The sequence below is a fragment of the Perkinsus marinus genome (assembly GCF_000006405.1).
Source record: "Perkinsus marinus ATCC 50983 genomic scaffold scf_1104296962766, whole genome shotgun sequence".
In the NCBI taxonomy this organism is placed as follows: Eukaryota; Perkinsozoa; order Perkinsida; family Perkinsidae; genus Perkinsus; species Perkinsus marinus.
In genome coordinates this window covers 323,627-345,187 of record NW_003205333.1, presented here as the reverse complement: position 1 = coordinate 345,187, position 21,561 = coordinate 323,627, and the positions used below count along the sequence as shown (strand labels likewise).

General features: G+C 46.7%; 7 protein-coding genes and 2 non-coding genes across 9 annotated transcripts in view; 4 read left to right on the top strand and 5 right to left on the bottom strand.

The window, feature by feature from the left end:
- Pmar_PMAR014667 (Dus1p, putative) overlaps positions 1–1,459 on the bottom strand; it is a gene marked incomplete at its 3' end in the record, with an annotated part of 3,337 nt that extends 1,878 nt beyond the window's left edge. Inside the window, exons 1-9 of the mRNA XM_002771586.1 lie at positions 1,280–1,459; positions 1,140–1,235; positions 1,043–1,097; positions 841–994; positions 677–796; positions 474–624; positions 326–422; positions 167–234; positions 23–125 (exon numbers count right to left, since the gene is read on the bottom strand). Of these exons, the coding sequence (XP_002771632.1) occupies positions 23–125; positions 167–234; positions 326–422; positions 474–624; positions 677–796; positions 841–994; positions 1,043–1,097; positions 1,140–1,235; positions 1,280–1,334 (899 nt within the window). The 5' untranslated portion in view covers positions 1,335–1,459. The remainder of the gene's footprint in view (positions 1–22; positions 126–166; positions 235–325; positions 423–473; positions 625–676; positions 797–840; positions 995–1,042; positions 1,098–1,139; positions 1,236–1,279) is intronic.
- Positions 1,460–1,592: 133 nt separating this feature from the next.
- On the bottom strand, positions 1,593–1,981 carry Pmar_PMAR014666 (hypothetical protein; the record flags this gene model as incomplete). The annotated part of the gene is made up of 3 exons (XM_002771585.1): positions 1,593–1,719; positions 1,769–1,874; positions 1,948–1,981. 3 exons carry the CDS (start codon positions 1,979–1,981, stop codon positions 1,593–1,595), a joined length of 267 nt encoding a protein of 88 aa, XP_002771631.1.
- Positions 1,982–3,806: 1,825 nt separating this feature from the next.
- Positions 3,807–4,705, bottom strand: Pmar_PMAR014665 (uridine phosphorylase, putative). The gene has a single exon (XM_002771584.1). The coding sequence runs from the start codon at positions 4,677–4,679 to the stop codon at positions 3,930–3,932; it is 750 nt and encodes a 249-aa protein (XP_002771630.1). The 5' UTR covers positions 4,680–4,705; the 3' UTR covers positions 3,807–3,929.
- Positions 4,706–4,965: 260 nt separating this feature from the next.
- On the bottom strand, positions 4,966–6,982 carry Pmar_PMAR014664 (hypothetical protein; the record flags this gene model as incomplete). The annotated part of the gene is made up of 13 exons (XM_002771583.1): positions 4,966–5,229; positions 5,278–5,359; positions 5,412–5,527; positions 5,570–5,629; positions 5,681–5,820; positions 5,872–6,024; positions 6,079–6,149; positions 6,197–6,287; positions 6,333–6,433; positions 6,477–6,541; positions 6,593–6,703; positions 6,756–6,871; positions 6,912–6,982. The coding sequence occupies 13 exons, from the start codon at positions 6,980–6,982 to the stop codon at positions 5,177–5,179; spliced, it is 1,230 nt and encodes a 409-aa protein (XP_002771629.1). The 3' UTR covers positions 4,966–5,176.
- A 527-nt stretch (positions 6,983–7,509) lies between these two features.
- Pmar_PMAR014663 lies at positions 7,510–7,581 on the bottom strand. Its single transcript has one exon. It is a non-coding gene; the product is annotated as a tRNA-Pro (tRNA).
- A 1,297-nt stretch (positions 7,582–8,878) lies between these two features.
- On the top strand, positions 8,879–11,319 carry Pmar_PMAR014662 (Lathosterol oxidase, putative). Its single transcript, XM_002771582.1, has 10 exons — positions 8,879–9,135; positions 9,178–9,304; positions 9,352–9,408; positions 9,454–9,602; positions 9,652–9,807; positions 10,365–10,493; positions 10,542–10,621; positions 10,731–10,794; positions 10,840–10,946; positions 10,988–11,319. The coding sequence occupies exons 1-10, from the start codon at positions 8,900–8,902 to the stop codon at positions 11,086–11,088; spliced, it is 1,206 nt and encodes a 401-aa protein (XP_002771628.1). The 5' UTR covers positions 8,879–8,899; the 3' UTR covers positions 11,089–11,319.
- A 101-nt stretch (positions 11,320–11,420) lies between these two features.
- On the top strand, positions 11,421–12,061 carry Pmar_PMAR014661 (Cytochrome b5, putative; the record flags this gene model as incomplete). Its single annotated transcript, XM_002771581.1, has 4 exons — positions 11,421–11,597; positions 11,640–11,759; positions 11,815–11,922; positions 11,974–12,061. The coding sequence occupies 4 exons, from the start codon at positions 11,421–11,423 to the stop codon at positions 11,989–11,991; spliced, it is 423 nt and encodes a 140-aa protein (XP_002771627.1). The 3' UTR covers positions 11,992–12,061.
- Positions 12,062–16,484: 4,423 nt separating this feature from the next.
- Positions 16,485–16,556, top strand: Pmar_PMAR014660. The gene has a single exon. It is a non-coding gene; the product is annotated as a tRNA-Thr (tRNA).
- A 1,008-nt stretch (positions 16,557–17,564) lies between these two features.
- On the top strand, positions 17,565–21,456 carry Pmar_PMAR014659 (calcium/calmodulin-stimulated cyclic nucleotide phosphodiesterase, putative; the record flags this gene model as incomplete). Its single annotated transcript, XM_002771580.1, has 21 exons — positions 17,565–17,640; positions 17,689–17,843; positions 17,886–17,980; positions 18,036–18,125; positions 18,173–18,419; positions 18,587–18,685; positions 18,736–18,819; positions 18,870–19,004; positions 19,055–19,106; positions 19,170–19,296; positions 19,345–19,411; positions 19,458–19,546; positions 19,962–20,105; positions 20,149–20,250; positions 20,303–20,411; positions 20,673–20,747; positions 20,797–20,913; positions 20,967–21,089; positions 21,137–21,250; positions 21,302–21,397; positions 21,445–21,456. 21 exons carry the CDS (start codon positions 17,565–17,567, stop codon positions 21,454–21,456), a joined length of 2,208 nt encoding a protein of 735 aa, XP_002771626.1.
- Between the last annotated feature and the right edge of the window lie 105 nt (positions 21,457–21,561).

Below are 21,561 nucleotides of genomic sequence, written 5' to 3'. Positions count from 1 at the left end.
GCAGGGACTGCATGCGAAGAACCTTCCGGGCTCAGCGATGATACGGACTTCATCCGGATCAGGGAAAAGGGTATCGAGCAGAGAGTTCACCACAGTAGCCATAGACTTGAAGTTGAGTGGGGATCCTAACAAACAATGAGAGCAGCCACAAGCTGGTGATGACTACCTTCCCTATCGACGCCTTGAAAGCCTCCACCGATGTCAAGAATGGACAACTTCATGCCAAAGCGAGAGCTGAGGGGATATCCATCAACGACTACACCAAAACCGGACCAGCAATTCCCGAGGAGATGTCAGGCGTAACTTTGAAAATTGTAGGACCTACGCAGCAGCATCAAAGACTTCACGAGCATCAACCAGAGCCTTGGTGATAGAGTGGACGTCCGAGCATCCCGATCCCACATGAAAGGATACACCAACAACTGAGGTAAGAGTGACATCTAATACGCTTGGCTGAGTGGAACTTTTCTCACCGTTCAAGCCATGGTTCACTGCTTCCTCCAACAGCACGTTAACCGCGACCCCCAGGGATGCGCCGAACTTGGAGCTCATCGGGCACTGCGCATTGTTGTCAACACAAGCAAGACGGAGAAGCAGCTTAGCTGTCGGATGATAATGAGCAATCTGAACGCATATCAATGAGACCAGAAGAGCAACGAAGAGCCGATTAACCCACCTTGGCTATCTCCAAGGCAGAATCAGCTACGATATATTCAACTCCCAGGTCTCTGGCACCAATGAGATGAGACGGCAATTTGTTCGGGTTGGCATAAACGATGTGCGAAGCCATCATTTCCTGAAAGAAAATTTCCTTCTACCAGAAAAGGTGGGAGGAATCACATTTATAATATGGGCGTTCGGATCCCCCATATTCTCGGACAGAATGCTTTTGACCAGCTTCATCTCATTGATGGTAGCACAGTCAAATCTACAGCCCAAGTGGTAGAGAGTCTTCACCAGCATTGGCTCGGGATTGCATTTCATTGCGTAGTATCTACAAGAACCCTCGCGTTGAGCCGCTGAAGCAAAAGTGAGTTCCTACGGGATAATACGGGGTAGCAGTTCTTTCCATTTTTTCATCTGACGCTCAAGTTGATCTGAAGCAGGTGCATATATGGTTGAGTGTTGTGATAACCTACCTAGGTCAAGGAGCATCACAGAGATATCTGGGTTGCCCAAGTCCCTTAGGGCCTCCTCAGCTACGTACTGTAGCGGATCTAGCGACTTGGAGGGCACTGGACAAGACCAGTCAGTAGTAACACGAGCAACTTAGCCTTACAGTTGACTTGATGGATGATGTTGTCATTTTCCTTCAGAACAGAATAACGGTTCATAACTTCGTACCAGTGAGCTACCGCTGTGGTGAAGACTATCGACTCGAAAGGTTACGAGTGTCAAGAGTGTCCCAAAGTTGCGAATAAAGGGCAGTTACGAGGAGGCGCGAAGGGCATAAACGGCTGGGAGAAAAATTCCGATTCCCGAGACCTCATCATGGGATCCTCTGAGCACCGACGATGTGCTTAACTCGAGAGCATGCCAGAGATGATGATAACGTGCAAATATAATGAGAGTGATGATACCGGATACAATCCTTAGTCCGTAGGGGCATCAGGAGGAGTATTCTGCTGCTGATGGTGGGCGGCCACAGCAGCAGCCGCGGCGGCGTTCATGTGTTCAAGTGCTCGACGGTCAAGTCGTACTTTCCGAAGTTCCTCTTGTCTGAACATCACATGACCCATACGATGATGCTCCGAGTATGGACACTCACCTCAGGGCAATTTCTAACTTGAGCTTTTCAATTTCAAGTTGTTCGAGTGACAACTGCGTGAAGTCAAAGGGTTGGTCCAGGTAGACCATCTCTTCGATTGAAGGGACTGCAAGGGGGAAGAATTGTCAAATATTTGACACCTTAGAGATACATGAGCGTCCTGACGAGATCAAACTTACGTCCAGCAGTCGCGTCGACTTCTGAGGCATCCATTGTGATGAGCAATGGATGAACCTGCGCGAACGAGTATGAGTCGATCACAATGGCGAGCGCGTAATGCGCGAACAGACGTAGCACCGAAGAAACCCCCGAGTATGGATATGGATTTATCGGCAAGCAACAGGGTTGCCTGTCGAGTAAGGAAGCTGAAGTTCCCTTTATGTATGGCTCTCGAATGAGCAATTGGGAGACTATGTATTCTCGATAACATCGCTTGCATCTCGAAACTTTGTTCTCAATGGTGTGTAGCGTAGTGGTAGAATGACTGGTGTTCAATCGACAGGTCGTCGGTTCAGATTGGGGGGGCGTCCTATTCAGTAGCCTCATGCACTGGTATTTGGCGATAGTGGGCTAACCGTCAATTTCGCAAAAATCGTGCGTAACAGGATTTCTCTTCATATTGATGCATCGGAAACCCCTCGCAGGCTTGCCTTCCCGCCGTGGTGAACTTATAACTAGGCCCCGAACGAGAGCATATATTCGAGTTGAAGGTGAAATGCAACGATGCAACTCCGAGGCGCAGGTGGGATTGACTTCGCATTATATATAAGGCTCTCAAAGAGAGAATGTCAAATGTGAAACGCATAAGATCAGAACCAGACACTTCGGGGAATCTCCTAAATGATTACGGTTTCCCATGCGTACGAATGCTCCTATGAGAATGCTCCCTGATCGAAAGGTGTGTCAAAACCTCGTGAGTATTTTTGGCATCGTATCAATCGGTTACGAATCAGTGTGGAAGGGCTATTGTTCAGCCCACTTGAATTTCTCTTGTGCGAACGGAATACGATCTGGGACACTTCGATCAGAAGTCAGGAAAAATGGAGAAATTTGCAAAAGCTTTGGCATGATGCCAGTGACATCGCCGACTCCTGAAAATGATTTGAGAGTCAGCTGAGCAAGACCCTATCGAAAGATCTACAGCGATCACAACTTCTATGGAATCACTCATGAACATTATTCATGAGGATGTTCGCTATACTTCAACGAAATTGGGCCTCACAAGCCTCATTGGTCATCGATTTATTCGCATCCAAAAATGCTCATGAGGTTCGGAAACACCCTTTACAAATGCTCGAACTAGCAAGCGATCACTGGCTTCAGCCATGCTCAATCATCAGTGCCGTCAAATTAAAAGATCTCTGTCGAATTGGCCTTGGCAGATGAGAGTACTATCACGAGACTACGAGAGCCCACTCGAGCCACTGCGGGCGTTGAACTCAACCGAGAGCGACCAACGAACACTCAAATGGGTATCAGCAGGAGGAGCTGGAGGGATACACTTCCCCATAATCGACGGTTCGTCAAATGGCCAAATTCTCACTTATAATCACTCTTGGACAGATTCTGAGGTTCGCCAACGAAACAAGCTTGTCGTGATACAGAGGCAAACACTTGAGAAAACCCGAGGAGGAATCAACCAGGCTTTACAGGGATACACCAATTACAACATTCTACAGCACATGGTTCCTGAAGGGTCTACGACTTCGGACGATCCTCGCATAAGGTGGGTGCTGCTTTCCACATCAGGCACTTTGTTGGCCAACAGGTTTCTGGGCAACTACGAGATCAACTCCAAACTCATGACATCAGCACTTCGCGCCAAGAAAGACCTCATGTATTGTCGGCCTTCAGAACCTCCTCGGAAGCATTGGCTTTACGAAAATGACTCCAGCAAGTTCGACATCATATCGAACAAATGGAAGCCATGATTATTTTGTGATATGATGCAGTTGTGTTGCGTACTTGAGTCCTGGGCAACTTCATCAAAGGAGTCCTTTCTTCACCACCACCCACTCGCACTCAACTCGATGATTATCAGCCATCGTTTCGAAATGATCTATTTCAAATAGATAGGGTAGGCATCAAGCCCCCACTACTAGTACTACAACTATCATGAAACCATCTCGACAAATGAGAATCAGGTAACTTGTGTGAACAACTATATACCTTCTAGAACAACTCGTTTGGCCACGGTGATACCAGTTAGAATCATACGATGCTTACCCTCTTTCACTGCAGTGCCATGAGGGTCATAATCTCCCTCATCCCATCTCAAAGGGCACCCGTCCACCGCAGCTATAGAGGCTGCTCTTATGCCTCTGATAGAAGCCACAGTGAAAAGGGCTGAGTTCTCCATCTCGACACCAATTGCCCCAGCAGCAGCATGCGAAAGCAAAGTGGTTTCCTTAGCTGGACTTGGGTAGAACAAAGCAGCCGCTACAGTGATGCCGAAGTGGCAGCGTTCGAAACCGAGCTCGTGGGCGGTATCCCGCATAGCGATACATAAGGCTGGGTCCGAAACAGCAGGGAAACCCGCTGGGACCAAATATTGGGAAACACCGTCCTCAGCGGCTGAGCCTGTGGTGACAATGAGATCTCCTTGCTTGATATCATCGGGTTTCAATGACCCACAAGTGCCGAGGCGCATGATCACTTTCGCACCGCACTTGATTAGCTCCTCGAAGCAAATAGCACATCCAGGGCCGCCAATACCATGGGAAGCAACAGTGAAATCCGCGCCTTGATAATGAACGTTGAAGGTGCGATACTCTCTATTGAAGGCCAATTGTTCGTACGAGTCACAGTACTTGGTAGCGATCAACTCAGCACGACCAGGGTCACCAACTGCACACACGACTGGGTGAATGGAACCTTCTTTAACTTTGAGATGAGGGGCTTCGTACACCATTGAAGGGTAGTGAAATACTGACTAGAATGATCCTCATACTAGGACTTCCTGAGCTAGCCATAAACGAGAAGTTTTAGTCGCAAATTCTCAACATGCTGAGGCCCTTGCTATGTTTGTGCATGCGTTCATGGTGAACGCATGCGCCACTAAACATTTCTCGAGGAGAAACAGAAAGCTCGGATAATCATACGTACCTATCAACTACCGTAACCCTGAATAGAAGTGCCATGTTCCTTATAAACGCAAAAGTGCGTAAATGGCTGTACGGATCGTTACCGAGGTCATTATCAATATTAACAGCGATGAAAGAGGCCAAAGAGGACTAAGTGTGTTTGCGTACACTCATATCATGTCGACTTCACGCACAATGCGGCTACAAAATGTTTTCCTACACTGTAAAGGAAATGTCCGATGACACACTGGGCACTTGGAATCAGAAGGCATTATCGACATTAACGGTACTGGATAAGCCAATTCTGATTTCTCGAACAACTCTCTCACGCCGGGTCATCATTCCTGCGCTCTCGCTGCAACCGTTCGTCTTCCAATTCTGACACAATGGCAACATAGAATGGCGTGCATCTGGAAAGAGACCTACGCCGAACTGTCTTGGTCTGTTGCTGTCTATTGGCATCCAGTCGGTCTAAGAATGCTGCATTGTCTCGAGGCGCTGTAGGGGCCTGCCATAACAGAACTCATTCAAAGGGGTACACCGTAGATTGTCTCCCTCACAGGCTGTGGCTGATTCTCAGTGACAGGAACAACTGGAGGGGCGGTCGGCAATGCTGAAGGACCCGTTTGACCTTGACCACCTTGAAATCGTGTACTGCCTGTAGGGCGACGCACACCTACATGAACACGAGTGATGAGAGTAAAATACAAGAGCATACTTTCTATATCATCGTCATCATCTCGGAAAGCTACGTTCATGCGATTGACTACACCAAATTCTGAAAGAACTCGGTCGGACCGTCCTATAGCAAAAAAATAGTATGTGTTACGGTCGCGCTCTTGACGACCCCAGCTCCTCGCGTTCTCGAATAGTGGGTGAGTATGCAGTTGTCGTTGCTCCATTAATGTGTATATTTTATACACTTCTACCAAACACATCCCGCCCATCACTATTCCAACACCAGCGAATCTGATCATACAACAGGAATATGCGGGAGAGCGGTACGGCTGTAGACCTCACATGCCGCCTCCGCCATTGAGGAGGCCGTTGAGGATGAACAGGACGGCTGCAATGCCGCTGACCAAGATTAGAATACGAGCTGTTCGTCGCACAGGACAACAGCAACCAAGTTGAAGAACGCATACTAGGATCTTCGCAGCGTCCATCGGGTACCTACGCTGTTATCAATCTATCACAAAAGCTCGGACGATATGACGATTCTACTACATGGGAAAGAGCAGGTTGAACAGGAATAGCATAACATTGATCTTGATGCCCATCACGCACATCTCTAATATCTGAGGGAATGATCATTGCCGAGCGCGTCGAGCTGACAGTACTCTACCAGAATGCTACCCCACGACATCAACGCGTGATTGACCGGAACTGAGGCATGGCCAAGAGGGTTTATGAATGCCCATACACTAGGCATGTATCTGGAAGACGTATCGTCTGGGAAGATTGCTATCGTTAGAACTCACGCAGCGAGCTGCTCAGGCAATAGAAGCGCCGAGGTGGCTGACAAAAGCAGACACCAGAATGGCGTTTGGACGAGATGGGTGAAAGGCCCCGCTGCCACCACCTACAATACTCGTGAGGGAACTCAAGGGAAGGCATCAATCGACCTCTAAGTCTTTCAATAGATTCTCTTTCACCGTGCCCTGCCTAGGATAACTCGAGAAGCATATCCCTGATGCGATACCGTTACCGTGGAGGAACACATTAGGGGTGAGAAGCTCACCTCCAAAAGGCCATAGGAGGATGTAGCTGATGCTACCGCCTAGGTATCGCGCCATGGTACCATGACCGAATTCGTGACAAAGTACAGTCACTTGTAATATCGCTTGAAAACCTATGAGAATACGGCCAATAAAAAAGGGTTAAAATTCCCTCCCATTCCTTACCAACTGCCATGAGAACCGCATACATGCTTGGCTGGCCACCTCCCAAGGCCTGTAACACCTGGTAGGCAAACAGAGCCACCAACCAATAGTTAACCCTTATTGGCGTGCCGAGGATCCTGATGGGGCATCAGTGACGATGTCTTATAAATGACCTACTTCCCAGCATAGAAGGAATTGGAATCGCTGGACTGACTCAATCCTTGAGAGCCAAACCCGAAGTTGGACATATCACAAAAATGCTGCCCGCGGATGCACTAACATATACATATGTCTGAAGTTGCTTTACCGAGCGGACTGTCGGTCAGCTCTACTCATCGGTGAAGATTGCGATAAATCCAGCTGATTTCTGAACCTGGGAAAATCATCGTGTCATCACGACCCTGAGGCGTCGAATAGATGCCCGAACACATCGTAACAAAGTCGTCAAACAACAATCGTGTTATTTACCTCCACGTTACTGCTAAACACAACAGATATGCAAGAGGAAACAAGAGCACTGCTAAGCCAGTGACTCGGCACACATTCATGATCCTCAATGGGCTACCCCCAAGCTTTGTTTGAACTCTCGCATGTCTATGAGTTGAGCGGCGAGCCTGCTCCCACTCGATAGGTGGTGCTGCAAATCTTTGGTTATGCGCTGTCGGCCACACGACGAGCTGTCAGTCAGCGAAAATGCCGTGTGAGCAGGAAATTGATGCGCAACGCATTTCGACATGCAAGTGCTGGGACCGCGTACCGAATGCACGCATGAACATGGCTGTTCTGGGAGTCGAACCCAGGCCTCTACCGCCCAAAGGCAGAATCTTAACCTCTAGACCAAACAGCCATACTATAGAGGTAGACACCAAAGCATTACACTAGGATCCGATATTCCTCTGGTATGTTTCGCATCCAGCGTTGTCGAGCAGTAGAGGTGCGAAACAGCCAAGATGGAATACATTATATGGACGAAATGACTTTCGTGTATAGCCCCTCGGCTGGAGCATTCCTCGAAATCCGACATTGTTTGTATTTCTCATTTCCTCATGTGAACAGATAATACTCTCGATTTCGGTAAGTACTTCTAATAACCAACTATTCCCATGAGCTGTGTTTGGTTGTTGGATAATTATGGGCTCGACTACATCGGTTTAGGAATGAAATCAGAGCAGTCCCAACATGGCAACTCCCAAAGTACATCAGCCTTCCACTGGGGAGCGCAACATTGGTGTCAACTAAGACGATGCCCGAGAAATGGCAGAGCTAGTTGTTTGATACCAGTTTCGAGAAGTTACGGTAACGATTTACTGGACGAATCGGAGTCATGCCTATGTTTATACACGAATACACTCAGGAATCGAGCGTCGGCTCGTTCTCGTTATTCATGAACTATCCAAAGCGACACCATGAGTTCCTTCGATCTTTCCTAGGTCTCAACCGGTGATGATGCTTCTGGTTGCACGACAGTGCACTACAGAAGTCGTCTATTGGAAATGCCAACAGACCCGAGACAGACCGGGGCTCTGCTGACCTCCAGAGAGATTCCATTGGGATACTCCGGTTGACGCCGGGTAAACTCGATTAGTTTGATGGTACTGATTATTCCTAGGATAAAACGTCCCAGCAATTCCGGGAGCGTGGCGTGCATCACACTGCCGGGCGTTCAATCGTAGTAAGGAATTCACAAAACAAAGTAGTATCAATTCCACGACCACGACTCTTAATTCCTTTTTCTTCTTTTCTTAATTCCTCATCACTTCTCATCTGATCACGACCAGGACAAAGACGACCAGGTGGCCGCACTCAGCGCAATACATTTTCTTGTAAGGAAATGCCAATGTAGCCAATGTGATGGCCGTCATGAAACAACCCACAATTGCTGTGTACTTCCGATGGCGCGCGAGTATTATCGTGGCGCGTGACAATTCTCGTAGCACGTAAGAACTTCGTGCCACGTTTTGGTGAATCTTATGTACTAATGCGGATATGTGTGGCATGCGTAGGTGGAGTACGTTAGCCATATTAAGAGGGTTACTGGCTGTCACTGAAACGCGTTTAGACGGGCGGCTTTCTGCTCAGTAGGCCTTTGCAGTTTCATCAATGGGAGTCTTGAGTTGTCAAGAGTGGGATTATTTCGTGGCGCGTGAAGTTTAACTACTGCTATCATGGCCACCCTCGTCAGCGGACTGGGTACGGTTCACCATAGTGTATTATGGGCGCTAGGTAGAGACGCCTGTAGTAGTGCTATAGTAGAAACTCGTGAGGAAAAACGTCACGTGAAAAGCCACGAGGCTATGCCCGTGGTACTCCCTTGCATGGGATTTCTCACAGCACTGTGGTTCGCTCCGACGATTATACGGCGATGTGCACTGACTATAGGGCTCGATCTCAACGGTTATGGGTGAGAAAATTATTCCGAACTCTCGCAGTAATCTGGTTTCAGGACAACCGGGAACGTTGCTGCTGACGCATTCGGATCCTTCCTCTTATTCCTGGTGCTAGCCGAGGCCCCCTTACCTGGGCCGTTGGTCGTGACTGTAGCTGCTATACTTGCCATTATTCCAATGCACGTAGGTGTACTGAGAGCATACACATCATTGTTTTGAGCTTTATGCAGGTCTATAGTATTTTAGTTAAAACTATGCTGATTTATGTCAACGAATGGACGTTTATGGTAATAAAACGTTGAATGGAATTTCCAAAATGTGCGTGTTTACAGATATTGGTTGTTCCTGGTATCATATTTTGTACATTCTGGCTGGGCTCGACCGCAAACTACTTTATAGAGTACTTCGACCTCTCTCCAGTGAAGGGAAGGGTACTGCAACCTTCGAGACGGTTGTTGCCCGGGGATCCGAAATTCCACAAGTAAAAATGATGTGATGCGAGGAAAATTTGATGGTTAAGTCACTTACAGGTTGATACGCGTATGTGCCCTAAACACGATTGTGCTAGTGCCACTGATTGGCTTCGGCTGCGTGTGCTTGCAACAGTATCGTGATCGTCTAGGTCTGTATGTGGATATGGATTCTGAGCGACTACCATCAAAGCTTGAGATTGCAGTCCAAATGATGTAGTACTGAACATAAAATTCATGGGTGATGCATTGCAGGACGGTGATCCTAGGATAGTAGTTGTAGTAGTAGTAGTTGTAGTAGTAGTAGTAGTAGTAGTAGTAGTAGTAGTAGCAGTAGTAGTAGTAGTGGTAGTAGTGGTAGTAGTGGTAGTAGTGGTAGTAGTAGTAGTAGTAGTAGTAGTAGTAGTAGTAGTAGTAGTAGTAGTAGTAGTAGTAGTAGTAGTAGTAGTAGTAGCAGTAGTAGTAGTAGTAGTGGTAGTAGTGGTAGTAGTGGTAGTAGTAGTAGTAGTAGTAGTAGTAGTGGTAGTAGTGGTAGTAGTGGTAGTAGTGGTAGTAGTAGTAGTAGTAGTAGTAGTAGTAGTGGTGGTGGTGGTAGTAGTAGTAGTGGTAGCGTGTAGCGTATAACTACTGCACCACATGCTATTCCAGCAACTATTCGCTCAATTCGCGAACGCTAATCTCGAATCGCTATTCGGTACAACAGCAATTTGCGAACTATTCTTGACACAAGCGACCGAAGATGGTGAATCCTGCAGTACCGTATTTTTATTCAGTTATTTCATCCTAGTGAACGAGTTTCTGTTCTTCTACGGTCATTGGTTATTCCATGCGAGTCCGTTTTTGTATAAGAAGATTCACAAGGTTCATCATGAGTACCCGGCCCCCAATGCATTTGCGTCATTGTAATAAGACCGCTGATATGCGTGATTCGTTCGAGGAGTGGTATGTAGGTATTGCCACCCATTGGAATTGCTCATTGCTGACTTCATTCCTCTGGGAGCTGGAGCCTTCTTCCTCGGCTCGCATTGCTGTAATACTTGGGAAATTTGTATTTTCTCGAGGCGTTATTTTCTGTGTTGCGGAATTGTGTCGCGAAATTTTTTGTATAAAATGAAGTGGGTGATTGGTATTTTTCTCAGCGACATTTCTCTTATGGTCTATATATGCGGTACTCGGGACAGAAGGCCACCACAGTGGCATACGGTATGTAATTTTGTGGCGCAGTGACGGAATCGAGATTTGCTTCAGATGGCCGTGGATAATGTGGTTCGACCACCAGCCTGACTTCCACGATTTCCATCATCAGAAGTTCAACGTCAATTATGGGAATATAGGCTTTTTAGACAGAATACATGGTAGTGCCGAGGATCGAACCTGCGCCGGATCTGCGTTCTAGGTACTGACGGTTTGTGGCAAGCACATTTGGCTCAGCTGAAGGCTCAACGTGAAGAGAAAGGACGAATTCCGACTAAGTTCTTGCACCATTACTGTGCTTAGAAACTACTGTGTATCATTATAAAGTATTTTACACAAGATTTGTCCCTCAACATCCCATTGTATTTATGATATCAGCGCTAATACCATCTCTGTCTGAACTGGCCTCATGTCGAGCCCTAATGGAGCGTGTGTCTCCGGAATACATGCTGATGCACCCGCGTGTCACCTGGACACGATCGCATGTTGTTGGTAGCTGGCACGTCGGATCTACTACTAGAGTTATCGATTTTTACAGGCCCAGGTGGTTATTGTTGCGTTGTTCACAAACTGTAACGAGATAGTTTAACTCTTCTCTAGAATTACATTTTAAGTTTTTTACGAGGCTTTTCACCATGCCGCTCGCCTCGGCTCCCGACCACAGCACTGATGAGACGACTAAGGAGTCTGTTAGAGTATACACCAAAGCGGAGGTGAAAGCTCATGATAAGAGCGATGACTGCTGGGTCGTTATTCATGGTTCTGTATATGATGTTACTGACTTTTTGGAGAGCCATCCGGGAGGACCTGAGGTAGGATGTTTTCCCATGTTGCGGAGTGCATGGTTAGGACAGGTCATTTCGACGATTAGTGGTGGCAATGTGACGGAGGATTTCGAAGAGATCGGGCATTCTGATGAAGCCAGGAGGCAAGCGAAGGCGCACAGGATAGGAGTGTTGGAGGGTCACGAAGAAGTGCCGTGACCAGGAGTCGAACCAGGGACCTCTACGTTGTTGTTGTTGTTTTCAGTCTCAAGGCATTCCGATGAATTCTGAACTTGGAACCAACGCGGGGGTTATTAGTATGGGGGTTCTGCCTGTCATTTTGATCGCTGGCGTAGCTTATCTGGCGTACCATGTAGCACGATGTCTCCCTTGCGTATTTGGCTGCTCACTTCATGGATTTCAGGTCATGAGTAGCTCCTAAGCTCGCACGTGAAAGACTCACCCTAGTAGTTTTTTCATACACATATCACAAGTGGGGCCACAATTTCGGGAGCTCGGCAGTGTTTTGTCAAGTAGTTGGTCAATTCATCGTAGCGGAATAATTTGAATTATAAGTGTTTTGTAGCTCATCTCAGTTTGTGAGTATTTTCTATCGCCTTCGGGACTGAATATAATGAGTAGTTCAATATGTCTCGCAAGGAGGCAACGAAATGGGTGCCTTATGGAGAGAGTTCTTTATTGGTGTTCTGTCCTTGGGCGATATTCGGGGATACAAAAGGTCTACGAAGGTTTAAGTGGGTGCTCAGTTGTTTGTTGGCGATCTTCCTGAGTAATACCGTGCTTCTCAGGAGGTTCACGCGTAGCCTTATGAATCTTCACATTGATCACATGTAAGTTGTGCATGCTATTATGACCCGAGATCGTCTCGGGTGACGGACACTATATACACGTGGTGAGTCAGTACTGCTGTAGTCCAGTGTTGGAATATATGTTTGGTTTCCTCAACTGAGCTCATGAGTTCTCTCACTGAAGATCCACACAACGATTTTCGATAGGAGAGTACAGATCTAACAATAATTCCCCAAAATTTCCTCTCAGAATCTCCACGTTTCTACCGACACATATAGTTGACCATTTGCGTATATTCCCATACTGCTCTCGTCAGTTGTAAGGTTCATGATAAAAATAGCTCACATATCGTTTATCGGCATTTCGGAAATTGGCATGAACACGCTTCCCACGAGAGGTTATTAGTGTCTTCGTGGGATCCTAGACCTCTGCCGGACTGCTCGTGAACCATAGCACTTCACCACCCCTTTGCTTGTTATGACAGTGCTTCGGCCAACCGAATAATGCAACATAGTCTACCGTATTGGCAACAAGTGTAACGAACTCAATCACAGTGGTGGACTTCGAACTGACACACACCGTCTCGAGCAACGCAGCACTGATATTGATCTATGTGTCGTATAGATTCACAAATATATATGAGTAATCACCTCTTACTAGCGGTGCACAGTGGTTGGGTTATGTGGACTTATCAGGATTTCGAGGGGAGCAAGTCTTGCGAGTGAACCATAGGGAAGGGGAGAGTTTGTGCACTGTACTGTATTCGCTCGTGCTTATCGTGCAGTGTGGGCGAATATGCATATGGTCAACTACGCTCGTTGGTGAGAGCATTAAATTTTGAGAAAATTTTGAGAAAATTTTGAGGAAATTTTGAGGAAATTTTGGGAAATTATTGCTAGTTTTCGTACGCTCTTGGCCTAAATCGTGTGCAATTTCTCGTTATGTAGTGAGGGAGCTCCTGAGGCCAGCTGAGGAGAGCGAGCATTTATTCCAACACTGATTGGGGTTCCTCCAGAGGTCCAGAAAAATTGTGCGCGAGTATACTGGCAGCTTTTGATAGTGATTTGTCCAGTGTGGGGAAAACTGCTCATGGTCAACCACATGTGTTGGTGACAATATGAAAACTCTGAGGAAATTTCGGGAAATTCTCGTCGATTCCTGTACATTTCTACCCGAATTCATATGTAAACTTGTGTAATTAGTGAGGAAACTGTCAGGGAAGCGAACGTATTTCTTCAACACTGGATTTGTCAATTCACATAACACTGCACTGAATATAATAGCAGGCCAATGCCTTGAAAGGCAGCAGCCTTATTATACTCAATCGATGAAGATTGTCCTTATCAAAAGCTCATTCAAGGAATCTCTTCAGTCTAGAACAGTGTGGCAAAATATGCACATGGTCGACCACATGTGTCGGTGACAATATGGAAATTCGTGTTGGTTTCTCTACACTTTTATACTAATTGATATACAAACTCCTACATTTAGTGAGGAAACTCCTGAGCTCGGCTTAGGAAAGCGAACATATAATCCCTCAACACTGGCCTTGATATGCTATGGCAACTTCTATGCTGATCGTGCTATTGGCAGCATGAATTCGAGGTCAAGGGTGACCGCGCTGTTAACACGAGGGAATCCAGTCAGTGTTGGTTTCCTCGTTCCAGTTCAGAAGTTTCCACACTAGTTATGAAAATTCGCACACGAACTAGGGTAGGAGAATTCACAAACCGGCAAGAAATTCTCCTTATTGGCATCAACTATGTAGTTGACCATATGCATATTTTCCCTCCACACAAGGGTCACATATAGGCGCTAACTCGTAAGCATTTCACTGAGGGTAATTCATTGATATAGTTATATGATACATTAGGGAATTTGTAAGGATGAACTCCTTGTTGATTTCAGTTCAATGACAGTGTTGTTACATCGACAACTTCGTCGTTTATCGCAGAACTTTACTTCGCTCTCCTTCTCCTCATCTGCGTATAGTTTTCCGATCGGACCCGAGGTGGGAATTTCCCCAAAACTGCTTTCACAGAGGCTACGGATTCTCATTTTCCCCGTGTATTGATGACGCGCTTGAGCGCGAGACTGTTCTGACAGGTACCCCCAGATTTCCAGCGATTAAGCCATGGTGTAGCCTCTGGTCGATCTGGCGGCATCGTTGCTGACGTCACGTGAGTTGATCAGCGAACACTAGTCGGGTTTAATCATGAACGACACCAGTGTGGTAAAAATATGCACATGGTCACCCACATGTTCTGATGACAACATGAAAATTCCGAAGGAAGGTCGTTGAATTCTTGCTGGTTTCTCTGCGCCTCTAGCCCAACTCGTATTTATACTCCTGAGTTCAGCGAACATTCATTCCTCCAACACTGTTGTGAATGTGCCCAGATACGACCCTTCAGTTGAAGACATACTCATCATAGATGATATTCCACCAGAGTTTCCTTTCTGTCGGTTGCTTTCGGCGAACAGGGGAGATCATAATGGCTCTCTGACCCTACTCAGTAGCTTGAACCACAGCCGTTACAGCGCGGCAACTGTAGGAGGGTCTCGCTCCGCTTCCGATGATATTGAGTAGGAAGGTCACACTCTTGGAGGCCCAGTTTGGTGTAAGCACATTACAGTGTAGCGGACCGGATGAGATGACAACGGCATTACGGATGCGCAACTTCGACAAAGTCGTGAGTGGCGATTTTGGTGGCGATCCCAACTTCAGTTTGTATAGGTAATCAACTTTCCCCATGTTATGTTACCAAAAAAGAGTCTGAAATTTACCACTGCTGTGCAACCGGAAGAAGGTGGATTCCGACACTCATCCCTAGCATTGAGTTGGTTATGTGGCCCTTTCAGTGCTCCCGCATGGGCGTAAATCGTCAAGAGAACGCACCAAGCCCAGTACCCGACAGCAGTGCACTGAAATCGTGGACTCCATACCACCTTCGCTCAGTCGATATCTCACGGCAACCTTTGCAACTGCTAGGACCGCACTCCGACATCCGCACGGAGAGGTGAGGTTAAGCTCGGCGCTCGTTGTCTTGATCTGTTAGATGATTAGAGTCGAAAATGATAGTATTATCTGGCGTAACGGCGATGATTCACACATGAATCAATGCGTGTAGCTTCGACCCAGTGATGTACAGCCTTGTTTTCAACTCCGTCATTCCAAGGGTTATCGTATATCCTCTATAATGTATCGTATTAATATGGTATAATGTATTGATATCCATATATAAGCATGAATACAATGTCGGGTATACAGGGATTGTCATTATTGTATATTGTCAGCTCCACTTGAGATTACCCCGACGAAAGATTCTCAATCGTCCCGGGCGAGCATTGGAGCGAGCAGTGTACCACTCAGGTCTGGAATTGATACGGACGATCAACGGCGGTTCAGTAACAACTTGTGGTCGGCTGAAATATCGATATACTCACACTCAGGCGTTATCACGTCTCTCTTACCGACCCAAGGATCTCCTGGGGAAGAAAATTGACCTGGATGATTGTTTGACGCTGGTTTTCGCGCCAAGTCACAAGATTGACAACAAGGAGAGCCACGAAGAGTTTCTCGGAAAGTCTCTGCTCCTATGACTATGCATCGGATGGACGGCTTGGATGATATATGGTACATCATCTATTCATTTTCCGTGGTTCGCTAGTGTTCATCTTTTGAACTGTTTTCGATATATGGGTGTTTCTGGACCTGTAAGTGAGCTGGTGTTGGCAGATTGAGAGATCGACCGAGCCTACCCACTGAATGAATGAAGACTATGAATTGCCCCGGAATCAGCATCACCACGCGAGACTGAATGTCGGGTTCGAAAATAACGAAACGAGAGCCAACATGAGTCTTAGCACATCGAAGAACTTTAGGACTGCATTTCTCTGGAAAAGTTCCGGTCATGTCTTTTTTCACGCGCCACGTAAAGGATTCAACCTCGGCATGCCTATTCATCACCAACGTGGCCATATTCGTGCAAAATGTCGTGATATGGCGGAGAGAATTCATGAAATTCTTATGCGAATGACCCGAATACTCGTCCTGCACGGAACAGATCACAGGACAGATTTTCAGAAGTTCACAGAAGTTGTTGGACAACTTTCAACTTTGTAGCCATCTTAGCTTAGTGGTAGAGCGTCTGCTTCGTAAGCAGAAGGTCGTCGGTTCAATCCCGGCAGATGGCTTTATTTCTAGTGTTCGAGCACAGGTTTCCTTTTCCGTAGTCAATTGTGCGCCGCTTGAGTTATTAAGGCATCCTGCACCTGATGACCGACAAGCAACGAATCTGTCCCTTACCTCCATGCTCAGTGGCTTACTCCTGCCAGTTGAGCTATTCGCGCTTTCGAATGAAACGAAAGCAAAACTAGGGATAGTGAAAGCCGCTCACGTGGAATTCCGACTTGGGCCACATCGAACTCGTACCCAGTGCTTTCCTGTAAGTAGTTGTTGTATTCCTCTGAGTGTATTGTCTTCTGACAACCCGCTCAAGCTCCTGCTGACGTCCTCTGCTCCGTGATTCGTGTACGCTGTATTCGAATCAGCGCCTACCGTTACCCTCCGCCGAACCTGCAAGCAGTTATTTGTGGATGGGCACGAAGGTACTATCTAATCATCCTACCACGAATCAGTTATATTGCTCAAACTGTTTTCGAGCATCACGTGGGCTGATGTACTCTAACGGTGCTTAGGTATCACCAATGAACTCAGCACGTTCACCGACTATGGCATACGCAAAGAGGAAATCTATGCGAGCTGCAACGACCCACTTCGAAGGCCGGCGCTCTCTTCTAAAGTAACTCGGTCATCGGAGAGGGCTCTCGACATATTTACGAGTACTCAGGATGCCTTTCTTCAAGCGGAGGCCATGGATGCTCCGGATGGCGTATCGAACGGCACACTCTTTCACCGTCCAAACCATAATGAACATCGCCTTACTGGTTGCCCTATTCTTACCTGATTGCTGGGTAGTGTGGTACTATGCAATTCTTCAGCTCGAGTCTTCACTTCTCTTAGACGCTGTTGGATATTGGAAATAGCTATCACGTCTTGGACCATATTCTCATCGTTACATTTGTCTTATTCGTTGGAGAAATGATAATTCTCAGCCTCAGCACGCGCAAGTAATATCCCACCCGTTGAGACTCCACTGAACTCGGGCTTCAAATAGATACTTCGGAGGATTCTTTTTCCTCATGGATTTCATTGGAGCGTTTTCCCTCTTCCTTGACATATCTTGGGCGCTCGGTGACAACGACCAGAGTCTTGAATGTGAGTTCTTCAATCACCCTTGTGATTTGTTCTCACTCGTTATATCAGTTAATTCTGGTTTCGGCTCCAACGTTGTATTACTCCGTGCTGCTCGTACGACTAAACTCGGCGCACGAGCCGGACGAATAACTCGAGTGATGAGGTTGCTGAAGTGGCTGCCTGGTGTCAGCAGCACCCAAGACGAGAGCGCTGGCACGGCCAAAGTATTCACTAGTGCTAATGCATTGCCGTAGGATTACTCTCAGGTCCTTGGGTCAAGGCTGATCAATGCTTTATCCACTAGAGTTTCAATGTTGACAATTGGCTTAGTTATGGTATTGCCCATATTTGACGTCATGAAGTAATCTATCGTATTGGGCATCCATCTAGTTGACTTGTGAATCTATTATGTTCAGGTACCCGAATGAAGATCATTCTATGCAGGCTTGGGCACAGCAGTTCGCAAGCCAGGTGCATGTTTTTGGAGAAGACTATATTGGGGGGGAGTGAGTTGATTTTCTTCGCGTTCTCTTCTTTAGCTGCTGATTCCTAGGTCTTTCAACCAAACCATTGTCGAGTTCCTGGACTTCTACGATTTCCAAGAATACAGACCAGTGACGTTGGTGATCGAGGCGCTCCCAACGGGCGTGCTGTATGCGGAGAACTTTGCTGAGCCACCGAATAGGATATCTAATGAGCTGTGGGTCACGAGTCATGGTTATGATGGTACGAAAGTACAAGTCATGTTTGACTTTACGGCGGTGAGTAAGACAGACGCTGGTGCGAACATTGCCTTGGTGGTAAGAAGTGCCTTCACTGGGATTCGATCTTGGGACCTATCACGCTGTCAGATCACTGTTATTATCGTTATGATACTCTCGGCGACTTTGCTGAGCAACAGTGTATCGCAAATAGTAAGTGATTATATGTCCATCTGCGGTGTACCGCTGCATTGGCCTTTCCTCAGGTACTGGTCCCATTAGAAGGGCTATTCTGTCGAGTGAGGGATATGGCGAAGACGATCTTCAAAACGGTCAGTCAAATCAGCAAGGTCGCCGTGGAAGAGGTGAGCTGAAAGATATTCTTCGCTGTGCGCACGTATCTTTGTGAATCCAGCGACAAGAGGAGGAGCATCTTGTGAACCTCGCACAGAGTGATGAGGATTTGGAGGACTCTGGGGCGTTCATGAGTGAGGCTTCGGTGAGAAAACGACAGGTGCGGGGATCGAACCAGGGACCTCGTGGGAGTAGGTCCTCGAGGCAGTGGTGGAGAAGTTGGCTGTGCTTTCGGAGATGTTCATTGCGAAGCACCCTGTTGATGAGGAGGAGCTGAAAAACCTTGGCTCGGACGATCTCGCTGTGTTAGACATGATTACCCAAAATCAGGTTCATCACAAGGAAATTGTTTCTCGTAAGTTCATCACTGTTGCTATCAGGCGCGAAAGGCCAGTCAAGACAACGAGATATTGGCTGATAGATTAGGCCGAAGTGAGCGAACAACAGCAGCAGCACGACCACGACGAAATGTTGTCGAATTGTGGTATTACTCAGGAGCAACAGCGTTGCGAACCTTCGTCTCCGACTTGCAGAAATCAGGACTATTAGATTGTGGTTTGGCCGACAGTTGGAATTACGATGTCTTGCAACACAGTCTTGAACAAAACGATGCCCTACTGAAGTGAGGGAATTTTGTGGCGCGTGACGGTATCATCAGAATCGTCTGCAGGTATATCTTCTTGGGGTCCGGGATTTCCCATTTTATCACTGGTTTCATCGACTTGGGCGTTCTAGAGGTATTGTATTCGCCAGAGTCTCCCAGCAGTGGCTAGGTAATTTCAGGTCTTCTTAAGGAGGGCACGGCTGGCGTATTTGGATAACCCTTATCACAATTGGTATCATGCGGTTGACGTCACACATACTGTTTACAGGTGGGCGCGGGCCGGAGCTTGTGTGCACTGGAAACTGTCGAAGTGTTTTTGTTTTCGTTCTCGGCAAGCGCGCTACGTATTTTTTCTGGAAATTTTTACAAGACTCAGATATCGTGGTGATCGATCATATACGTGAGTAACCATTTGCTGATGAGAAGATGGTTTTCGAAATTACTTATGCTGTTTTTATGATGGTCTTTGAGTATGGGAAAATATGCACATGGTTAACCACATGTGTTGGTGACAATCTGGAAATTCCGAGGAAGTTTTAGGTGGTTTCTGTACATTTTTAATCGAATTTCCATGTAAATTTTATTACTGTTGGAGAAATCTCGGCTCAGCTGAGAAGCCGAACATCTATTCCAACACTGTGGTCTTCCTCCTGAGTGAGTGTTTTGGTATCGTCAGTGATTAGGTACCTGGTTCTATCCAAGGGAATGTCATTTTTCCAACCGTTGGACTGTCTAGCGGTCCTGTTGGCCGCAGTAGTCCACGACATAGGGCATCCGGGAGTGAACAACCCGTACTTGATCGAAACTGCTCATGAGCTGGCTCTACGGTAGGTGGTCAAAATGATTGAGGACAAGATGCTGATGGTTTAGATACAATGATAAATCACCTTTGGAAAATATGCACTGTGCGCGCTTCTTTGAGCTGAGCAGCGATGCTGAGGCGAATGTTCTGCAAGGCCTTTCTAAGCAACAGTGAGAAGCTTGTGCGGTATGGGGACGGGGAGTATTGCATTTCACGGTATAGGTATCGAGATGCGCGGCGGATTATGATCGAATGCATTTTACATACGGATAATGCGCATCATTTTGAGATGATAAAAACTCTGCAGATGTTGTATCAGTTGAATCGTGAGGTAGGGGAATGTTGCCTATCTCAGTGTACTTCGGTACTCAACAGTGTGATAGTCACAAACGAAAAAATGTTGTTACTTCGCTGATTAAGGAAATTGATACGGCGAGTATGTATTATCATCTGTATGTAATTTTTCTTGTGATTTGCAAAATCATTAAATACTTTTGAGCGATTCGAAATGTGATCAGCATTCAAATGTCTGCCACTTGCCCGTTGGTGGCGAACTATGGCGTTTTTTGGTATGGAATCATATTACTTGCAGATCGTAGATGAGGGCTATGATCCTGAGGAGGAGGAGTGGTCAGGAGAGTGCATAGCGCTGTACTCGAGCAACGATGTATTTAACAGAATATTTGGGGTGCGCTATGGTGTTGTCGCCGGCTCAGGTTCGAATGACTTTACTTCAATTATTCCTCCACGCGGCAGATATCTCTAATCCGACTAAGCCGTTTGAGAGTTGCAAGGCTTGGGCTAATAGAGTTTTGGATGAATTTTTCGCCCAGGTAAAAACGTCACGAATCCGATGACACTGAACAAAACGTTTTTCGTCTCTCAGGGTGATCTAGAGAAAGCCCAGAACATACCAGTCCAGATGCTTAATGATCGCAATACCGTCTCGAGGCCGCATTCCCAGATTGGCTTTCTCGAGTTCTTGGTTGCACCTTTGTTCCTGCTGCAGGTAGCGAGAGACGCAGGTTCGATCCCCGGCTCCGACAAGTAAATCAGGTTCAACTCCTACCATCGTTGTACGAGTCCGACAATTACCTTGTCAATAATCTCGCACGGTGGGCTGACGAATGGGCGATTGAGAATTCCCCCTCTGCAGACGATATGAAAAAGGTGCGGTACTGGTCATCGCCTTATCGTCATTATAGGGCCTGATTTCCATAGGTTCTTGATAGAGTTAATAAAGTTGGCAATACCCATGCATTGGAGCATAGTGGTATCATCTACACTCCACCAAAGGAGTTAATACGTCTTATAAAGGTGGCTATAGTAGGATAGTGATGAGCCTATGTGATTGCTAATTTCAGGGCAAGAGTTGAGGTATCTATTAGTCTTGTTCATGGTGGGCTTACTGCCAGCATGCATTGTTGTGGTTGTTGTTCATGTTGTCATTTTCTGGCGTGCGGAGTTAATACGTGCCGGTG

Excerpts from the sequence above, each read along its gene's own strand:
- Pmar_PMAR014662 (XM_002771582.1), top strand. The coding sequence starts at position 8,900 with ATGGCCACCCTCGTCAGCGGACTGGGTACGGTTCACCATAGTGTATTA. Across the intron at positions 10,494-10,541 it reads CCCAATGCATTTGCGTCATT|GTATTGCCACCCATTGGAAT; the intron begins GTAATAAGACCG and ends AGTGGTATGTAG. Across the intron at positions 10,947-10,987 it reads CTTTTTAGACAGAATACATG|GTACTGACGGTTTGTGGCAA; the intron begins GTAGTGCCGAGG and ends TCTGCGTTCTAG.
- Pmar_PMAR014665 (XM_002771584.1), bottom strand. The coding sequence starts at position 4,679 with ATGGTGTACGAAGCCCCTCATCTCAAAGTTAAAGAAGGTTCCATTCAC.